Genomic DNA, 9,869 nt, shown 5'->3' with positions numbered 1-9,869 from the left:
AGAGAGAGAGAGAGAGAGAGAGAGAGAGAGAGAGAGAGAGAGAGAGAAAGGGGCATGGTTCCATTGGAGGTTTACATGGGCTCAAATCCTCCCTGCACTGCTTTTTCAACCCTGTGACTTTAGCCAGTTTCATAATCTCTGTGTACCCAGTTTCTCTGTGGTGGATTATAATAGTGTCTACTTTAGACAATTGTGGTAAGGCTCAAATAAATGATATGTGTAGTCATAAATGCTAACTATGCAAGCCCAAATATTTTAGATTTTCTTCAGGGAACAAGAAGACCTGAGGGGAGTGTGTGATGTTTCTAAAGAGGTACCAATAGTGACAGCAAGCCTGGTGGTTTAGACAATTATGCTGAAACCTCAGATCGTCAAAACATGGGCAACCAGACTTCTTCTCCTGGTTCAACTGCATGAGGACGCCTGGGCCAATGAGGGAATAACAGCAATAACGCCTTTCATTTTGTAAATTTAGAAATCCACCATTCCCTCCCAGATGTAGTTGTGTTTAGTCTAATCCAGTAGGTTTTAAGGTGTGAGTCTAAGATCTGTTTCTGTTCTTGTAGACACCTGTAGTCAGTATCATCTCGGTTGAAACCCCCAGCACAGCCCCATCAAGTAAGAAAAAAGACAAGAAAGAACAACTTTCCAAAGCTCAGAAACGCAAGCTGGCAGATAAAACAGGTTTGCATTGTTGCTCTTTGTCTTTCTTGACACAGGAAGTGGATTGGTCTTACTGTGACATGGGTGCTTGATATGTTTAGGTGTACAAGATGAATTCTTGTTTTGTGTTCGTGATAGGGTTTCTCTGTATAACAGCCCTGGCTATCCTGTGAGTCACTCTGTAGACCAGGCTAGCCTCAAACTCAGAAATTCACCTGCCTCTGCCTTCTGAGTGCTGGGATCAAAGACATATGCCACTGCCAGGCTAATTTGTTAGTCTATTCTTGGAGCATTTGAATCATTGATCACAGTATAAAAATTACTGTATTTATTGCTACTTCGAGAGAATGACTCACAAAGCAATTATACATATTCTCTCTGAGGGACATTAGAAAAATAGACAAAGCACATGTCCTACCTGAACGCAGTAACATGTGAATTTCATCTGTCTGTGTACTTCTAAAAGCTGTGTGAAATAGTTTCCAATTGCAGTCCAGCACATCATTCTGTCTTAGCATGGTTGTTTAATATTTTTTCCCTGTAATTAACTTAATTATACAATACATCTTTAGAAAAGAATTCCCATGTATATGAAAACAGATGCAGAGAACAGATTATGAACTCCAGCTCGAATCAACAGCTATGTTTGGTCCCTCTTCTTTTGCTTAGATTTGCAAATGGGCATCCATCTGAATTTTCCCAGTTAGGGAAAAGAAGAGCATTGTTGCATGTCCATACACATTTACATAAAGTGTGTGTGTGTGTGTGCACACCCGCGCTCGCACAGTACTCTTGGAGGCCCACAAAGAGTGTTGGAGCCCCTAACCCAGGAACTGCAGCCAGCTTCCTGATGTGGATGCTGGAAACGTCTCTTATCCTGGAAGGGCAACAAATGCTTTTAACTGCCAAGTCACCTCTGCAGTCTCTGCCCTTTCTCTTATGAAGGGATCATAGGTTTATTTTTGTTTAATGTCTGTTGATAGTAGAAGAAATCAATATTGCAGTGGTCCTCAAACAATTTTGAAATTGTAACAGTTTGTGCTGTAAAAGACTCCGCGCTGTTCACCTGCATGTCAGGAAGTGGTAAAGTGTGTATAACCGAAGGATAAAAAGAAATTACCTGTCATATTCTGTTCTCTAGAATTTTTGTTATTGTCTTTTAGAATGTTTTATTTAGCACCTATGGTAGTCACCTTTCATGCCTCATGGCCTATGGTCATTTTTATTAAATAATGTCTCCCTGCACTCCAACGCTTGTCTCTTTGATGATGCCCTACTAAGGTCTAATCTCCCTAACATGATAATGTAGGAGTCTGTGACTGAGAACTTCCATGCTAAATAAAATAGGCTAGCCTGTGCAACCTAACTGATGATCCAACCATGTGACCCATGACATAAAATGCTTACTGGTCTGAAGGAGAAAAGAACCATTTCCATCAGAAACCGGCTCCTATAAGAATTGCCTTTACCTGAAAATCATTAGTTTCTGGCTCCTATAAGAATTGCCTTTATCTGAAAATCATTAGTTTCTATTATTTACTGGAACGTTACTACAGGTGAATATGTCTTATCCACGTGCTTGGGACCACAGAGTTCAGAGCCTTCCAGATTGGAATATTTTCGTAGTTCCTGATTGAGCAGTCATAATTCGAGGTCTAAAATGCTCCAAAGTCTAAAACTATTCAAAAACTTTAAGATTTTAGAGGTTTTTTTTTTTTCAATTTGTATAGTACTTGTTTCAAATGTAAATTTTTTAAAGGCTTCATAAAATGAGACAGGCAGCCTACATGAAGAATAAGAGAAGTAAAGACATCTGAAATAGAATTGTCTTTATTTATTTTGTGCACATACCTGTCTCTGTGGGCACATATGTACTGTGGCATTTGTGTGGGGTCAGAGAACAACTTTTGTGAGTCAGTTGTCTCCCACCATGAGGGGCCCAGGGATTGAACTCAGATGGTCTGGGTAGTATGTCCCTTCACCTGCTGAGCCATCTTGCTGGGCCTAATATTGAAGAATTTTTAAGTAAAATGTCAATTTGTTAAATTGTTCTCTAAGTTTGAATATTAAAAGATGAAAACATTTTATAAAGCATGCATTTTTTTCCGTTTTTATTTTTCTCTCATACAGTATATCTGATCAGTTTCTTCTTCCTCCCCACTCCCCAGCCTCTACCCTGAGCCTTACTTCCAGACTCAATACCCCTCCAACTCCCCCCAGAAAAGAGCAGGCCTTCCAGAGATATCTGCTAAATACTCTATAACAAGCTACAATAAGACCAGGCACATAGCATCACGTCAAGGCCTGACGAGGCAACCCAGTAGTGAAATGGGTCCCACAGGCCCCGCTCTCACACAGGAATCCCACAAGAACACCAGGCTACACAACTATACTATATATGAGGAGAATCTAGGTTAAGCCATGTGTTTTTATGAGTCCTTGTGAGCTTTGTCCCAAACATTTTTTCAGCCTTCCTGATGTTGAGATCCTTGAATATAATTCCTCATGTTGTGGTGACCCCCAACTATAAAATTATTTCATTACTATTCCATAACTGTAATTTTGCTGCTGTTATGAATGGTCATGTAAAGATCTGATATTTGACCTCTGTGGGGGGTCGGGACCCCCAGGTTGAGAAACACTGCAGTGGACTGCCGCTCCTTTTGAAGAATGTCAGATAATGTCTTGTCAGAGCATGGCCCAGCTCTACAGAAGTGAACTTGCAATCCTCTTAGTTCTGAAGCCAAACTTTTGTCAACACAGTCTCTCCTATTCAGAGCCAAGGGCCCTGGTGAGACCCCTGAAACAGTGAGCCAGAACAGTTCCACACTCTGATGAGCACTGGGCTCGTGGGAAGCAGGAGCGTGCATATGTGTGGGGGCACTATGTCCTCAGTCCCACCCCTTGCTCTCCCTTGGTAACGGGTTTCGTCTTGACTGGATGTGGGGAAAATGTAAAAGGGGGTGTATCTTAAATACTTTGCGGGTGCCTCCAGGATGATACACAAAGATAACGAGAAACTGTTTTCTAAGTGAGGCGGGTGGGGTGCCAACTCGCCTTCTACTTGTTCACTGCAATAGTATAAAAAGTATTCTTTGCTAGGCTATCAGTTCGTTTATAGTTAGCCAACCAGCTGCAGTAATGTTACTGATTTTGTCCTCCAGATCACAAAGGGGAGCTCCCTCGAGGCTGGAACTGGGTCGACGTTGTGAAGGTATGGCAGATTTACACTCAAGACTTCAAAGTTGTTAAAGTTCTTGCCATCAAATAACGAAATGTGTATTTTTCATTTTCCTTCCTTCTGCCTTCGGGATGTCCCGGATGTCTGCTTACATTTTTGGATTCAGCATGTAAGTATTCTTGAAGGCTTTACGTTCTCTGTCTCCTCACTGTGAGGTGTTCTTTCTCAGAAGTGAGGGCCCTGGACCTGGAAGCTTGGCTCTCATCCCTTTGCTGTGCTGTCAGCCCAGGGTCAGCTTCTGTAGAATGGATTCGTGTGAACCCAGCCACCTTCAGTTGCACTAGACTGTAAAGAGGTCTGAGTAGTTGGAAAGCAGCCCCATTCTAAGTCTTGCTTAGAAAGAGTAGCTATTACTGAGACTAGAGAGATGGCTCTGTCAGTAAAGGGCCCACTGTACAAGTATGAGGCCCCAAGTTTAGGCCTCCACACACATAGAAAGCTGGGTTCAGTGGTGTGCATTTGGGGTGAGAAACTGGCCAACCTCAGAACTCGTTGCGTAGCAAGCCGAGCTAAATGAATGAGCTCTAAGTTTTGTAGAAGGCCATGTCTCAAAAAATAATGTGGAAAACAATCAAGAAAGACACTTGACATCTGGCATCAAGTGCACACACTCACACAAACATATACATATAACACACACACACACACACACTGGTTAGGTTGTTGTATTCTAGGTTTATTGTTAGTTTTTTGTTTTGTTTTGTTTTGTTTTGTTCTTGTTTTTTCGAGACAGGGTTTCTCTGTGTAGCCCTTGCTGTCCTGGAACTCACTCTGGAGACCAGGCTAGCCTCGAACTCTCGAACTCAGAGATCCGCCTGCCTCTGCCTTCCAAGTGCTGGGATTAAAGGCGTGCATCACCACCGCCCGGCTTATTGTTAGTTTTATATGAATAAATGTTAGTCTTAATTCTAAATGCAACAACTATCACCCATATTAAAAACAGGAAGTCTTTAATACCTTCAACTATGTAGCAATATCCCTGTGTTTGGGAATTTTTACCCTTCATTTTTCTTGCTTTCTATATGTCTTAGTTAGGGTTTTACTGCTGTGAACAGACACCATGATCAAGGCAACTCTTATAAGGACAACATTTAATTGGGGCTAGCTTACAGGTTCAGCCCATTATCCTCAAAGCAGGAACATGGCAGCATCCAGGCAGGCATGGTGCAGGAGGAGCTGAGAGTTCTGCATCTTCATCTGTCTGCTGCTAGCAGAATGCTGGCTTCCAGGCAGCTAGGATGAGGGTCCTAAGCCCATGCCCACACTCACACACCTACCCCAACAAGGCCACACCTCCTAATAGTGCCACTCCCTGGGTCAAGGATATATCAACCATCACACTATAGTTTGCCACATTCTTCTTCAAAATCATTTTATTACATTGTTTATTTTGTGCATTTACACTCATGCTGCAGTGTGGCAGTCAAAGGACAACCTGGAAGAACTGGTTCTCTCCTTCCACCTTGTAGCTCCTAGAGACTGAAAGGTGGTCAGTCTTAGCAGCAAGTGTCTTTACCGGCAAAACTATTTTCTAGCCAGTTACAAGTCTGCATATGTGCCTGCTTGTCTGTATGTACACCATGTCTGTGTAGGTTGTGAAGGCCACAAGAAGGTGTCCAATGCCCTGGAGCTGGAGTCAGAGTTGGTTGTGAGCTGCCCAATGTGGGTTCCAGGAACTGAACATGGGTCCTTCACAAGAGCAGCAAGTGCTCTTAGCCACTGAGCCATCTCTGTAGTGCTAGCTCACATGTTCTTAGTTATCGGGAACAGAATGGGATCGATTAATAACCTCTGGGTGGTTATCCTATTCAGAATCATGTTTGTGTGGTTTGAGAATTAATCAGTTTCATTTCCAAATTTGCTAACTGTTTCCAAAAAAAAAATTTTTTTTTTAGGTTTTTTTCGAGACAGGGTTTCTCTGTGTAGTCCTGGCTGTCCTGGAACTCACTCTGTAGACCAGGCTGGCCTTGAACTCAGAAATCCACCTGCCTCTGCCTCCCAAGTGCTGGGATTATAGGCGTGCGCCGCCACCACCCAGCTAAAAATTTTTACTGGAAAAAAAAGAGCAAATTTAAAATTTGTTAAATTATTGTTTCACATTTAAAGTTTAAGAATTTTTTTGTCTGTAAAGTGACTCATTTTACTATAGCAATTATTATTATTTTTTTATCTCTTAAAAATAATTGATTCACACAAATATACATGACTATGCATAGCACATACTCATACACACTACATGTACATTTTTTTAAAAAATCTAAATGTAGAAAAGAAAGATTTTATCTTTTGGTCTGGTGGTATAGGTCTCCATCACCACGTAAAGGCACTTGCTGTCATGGCTGATGACCAGAGTCAATCCCTTGCTCCCATGTGATTTAAAAAAAAAAGAACTAACCATACAAGTTATCCTTGAACCTCCATAGACACACACTGGGCACACTCATGCACCCTCACATGTGCATGTGTACACACCCACACAGATACACACAATGATGTGTAAATGTCTAAAACAATAGTTTGTCTATTGATGTCATGCTTTGTTGTATTGACACATGCTTAAAACGGTGTCTGAGGAGTTAAAACCGGGGACAACAGAGTGAGATTGCCTCGGGTGGGAAGCCGTACCTGTTTGCCAGCTACATACTTTAGGACAACTGAACCCTCAGGTCTCACACTTCTAATAACTATGTGTTGATCAAATCACCTAGGACAGCACTAGTTGCAGAAAAAGCACCAGATGTGTTATCATTACAGCACAATTCATAGAATATGATCAGCAACAACTCACAACTCAAGCCTGGGTGAACAAATACTACCGAAGACAGAAAACAGAATAGAAGGATGTCCTTTATTTAACAACCTACGCCGTCTATAGGAATTGTCTTGGGTCTGATTTATTCTTAGAAGGCTGCACCAAATCTTCCCCTATGTAACCTTGTTCCACTGAACTGACCTTTGGGGTTGGTTTTATACCTGTTGGAAATAATTTCACCTCTGGTTAGAAATGGTTACATATAGAAACAGTTACAATTTAAGCTCCCTCGACTTGAACTATATTTCCTGTTATTTATTTAGTTTTGATTCTCATTAGAAACAGTGACTCAGATACTGCAGATCGTCTCCACTTAATACTTGTATCTTTTTTTTTTATCAGTTAAGCAAAACTGGCTCTAAAGATGATGAGTAACAAGCATCTACAACCAAAGCAAGAGCAGCCTCTGCAAAGCGGCCCGGTTCAGCATCTCTCCTGACTTTTTTTTTTTCTGGTATTGAGTATCTTTTTTACAGGACATTGTTCTTTTGTGTGTGTCTTAAAATATAAGTGGAAAGTCCATGAAGAGGTTTGGTTGTAGTAAATTATCTTCACAAACTTGCCTTAATAAAAGGTCAAAGTATAACTTGTTCAGAGTAATTTCTGAAGCTGTTGAGAATCATTGCCAGTGGATGGCTCCACAGAGTGATGTCAGTGGTAACTTAACCATCCGACACAAGCGATATGATCATTTTTAAAGGCCAATAAAGCCACGTTTGAACTCTCAGTTCAGCAGATCCCAGGTCCGAGTCTGGCATTCAGCTGAGGCATGACCCATACTAATAAGTGTCTTGCCTTGAGCCGTCACCTCCTTTTGCTTAGATAAGAAAGCATAAGTTGCTCCAGAGAAATCTGAGAACTGGTGTTAGGCTTTATGTGATTTTCTTTGTAGTTCCTCTTTATTTTCAATAGTGAATTGCTTCTCCTAAATAAATTGATAATTATTTATACTTTTCTCTTAGAGTGGATGTAGGCGTGTGACCCTGAAAGGTTTCAATTATATGAATAATAAAAGAGTATAAGAAGAAAATTGAGGGGCTGGGGAATGGCTCAGTCAGTAAAGGGCTTGCTGCGCAAACCTGAGGACCTGAGTTCAGATCCCCAACACCCACACAGAAAGCCAGGCATGCACCTGAAACCCAGAGCCGGGGAGGCAGAGACAGGAGGATCTCCAGTGCTTGCAGGGCTAACAGTCTGGCTGAATCATTGAGCTCCTGGTTCAGGAAGAGAGCAATAAAGGAAGATGTAAAAGATACATCTCTGGCCTCAACAGGCAAGCACATGTGCATACTCCCATCTGCACACACGTACAAATACCAGATACACTTGCATGTATGACCGTACACCGAACAAATCAAAAACAACAAAGTTGCCAAATACTTTAGAAAGCATTTGAATAAGTGCTAGCTCTTACTTAAGATATTTCTCTTTGCTGCATAGGTCAGGATGAGAGTATAAGATGCCTTAATATTTAATTTTTGTACTGTTGGAGACAGTGGTTTTAATAAATTCCTAATATTTGCTATTGTGATGTTTTGTTGTTGTTTGGTAATAGGTCTTTCAGTGGAGTCAGCATTAAACACACTTCAGATCTGGGAGGGTGCTTGGTTTTGGGGGGGGGGTGTTCTTTGGTAGGTTTTTTTTGTTTGTTTTTTATAGTGTCTTTTCAAGTATCCAAATGTGTTTCCTAATCTCTGTGTCTCTTTGGTAATATATATCCAATCTTTGACATGCTGAACTATTGTTATAAATGCTTGGTTTTTAAAAATCATTAGGAAAGGAAACTTGCTGTAGTTTTACTAGGAGAGTGATTGGCGTGTGTGTGTGTGTGTGTGTGTGTGTGTGTTTTACAGTGATTGTGTGTGCTTCCTCCTTGTTAGAACACCAAGCTATACTGTGTAGTTTATATCAGGTTTTAAAGAACAATCAACTTTTAGAGAAGTTACCTTAGCATAAAAGCAGATAGATATATCTATGGATTTCACAAAGTTACCCCTTGGCTCTTGTTAAACTGTATTGCTGTAAAGTAAGTGTAGTCACAGTGACAGAGTTTCTCATGCCTGTGCCCGTCTTGTTTTCTAGATGAATATTGGAGATGCCTAAACTATAACAGCTTTTCTTTTCAAGCTTCTGTTTGTGCAGTTTTTATTGTCATCTTGATTTGATTGATTTTTTTTAAAGAAACATCTTGTAATAGAAAAAAAAGTATTTTGTTCTGTTCTAATGGTCATTTCTCTGGTCAAAGTTGTTGTGGTTCTTAGATTGCAAAGAATAATGCTAGTTAAATGCCAATGAACTATTTTTACTCTTTTTCTATGAAATGTATAGCTCTCTGGGGCAGACGGTGGCAATGGTATCCCTTGTTACCTTATAAACACTTGAACATTTGCATCAAAAATAATGCTGATCTGATAATGCTCCGAGTATATTTTCTCAAAGTCTGTTTACTTAAAATTGTATGAGATGACATGATTAATAAGCAATAAAGTGAATTATAGTGATTTTTTTCTATATATTTTATTTCAAATCACTTCAGAAAGAATAACTTTTTAAATCTGCAGTAAAATTATCTTATGGTGTGAGGTGTATGCTCTTGCTGGGAACCATCCCAAGTGTCATATTCAAAGAAGAAATATTCAAAAAAAAAAAAAAAACTCAAGAGAAAGTAAGGAATGCTCAAAATAAGTAGGTGGGAATTTCAATGTGAACGTTAAAAGACCTTGAACTTCCGGTCAGCCTAGTACTGGAAGTTCCACACAGACCTGTCGGCACGCTCAGTGTTTCAGACCCATTCTCCAGCAAGGGCCCTGAGTAAGACAGCCCACCTTGAATTTTGGCTCTAGCTTCACGCAAATATGTATACGGTCAGTACACGCTGTATCCAAGAGTTACTACACACTTGGATTTTGTAACTGGTCTTTTACTATTTTGTGGGTTCTTCTTTCTTCCACCCTCCTCCACCCTTTCTATCCCCTAAGACTAGATAGGGGAGAGAGAAAGGAGAGGAGGCTACATAATGGTTAGACTACTTCCTGATGATTAGGGGCTTCGAGTTCCTTGGGGCAAGCTTGATCTCCACTGTCAGGATATCCATCTTCTTCTTTGCACACCACTACTTAACAAACTGACCAACAGCAACCAACAACCCACTTA

General features: G+C 40.7%; 1 protein-coding gene across 1 annotated transcript in view; it reads left to right on the top strand.

Moving 5' to 3' along the window:
• The window catches only part of Rwdd4 (RWD domain containing 4), a 20,556-nt gene extending 11,339 nt beyond the window's left edge, over positions 1-9,217 (top strand). Inside the window, exons 5-8 of the mRNA XM_028757661.1 lie at positions 567-684; positions 3,828-3,877; positions 4,011-4,013; positions 7,059-9,217. Of these exons, the coding sequence (XP_028613494.1) occupies positions 567-684; positions 3,828-3,877; positions 4,011-4,013; positions 7,059-7,091 (204 nt within the window). The 3' untranslated portion in view covers positions 7,092-9,217. The remainder of the gene's footprint in view (positions 1-566; positions 685-3,827; positions 3,878-4,010; positions 4,014-7,058) is intronic.
• The last annotated feature ends 652 nt before the right edge of the window (positions 9,218-9,869 follow it).

The sequence above is a fragment of the Grammomys surdaster genome, unplaced genomic scaffold, assembly GCF_004785775.1.
Source record: "Grammomys surdaster isolate TR1022 unplaced genomic scaffold, NIH_TR_1.0 126178, whole genome shotgun sequence".
NCBI classification, from domain to species: Eukaryota; Metazoa; Chordata; class Mammalia; order Rodentia; family Muridae; genus Grammomys; species Grammomys surdaster.
This window is presented reverse-complemented; position numbering and strand designations above follow the sequence as displayed.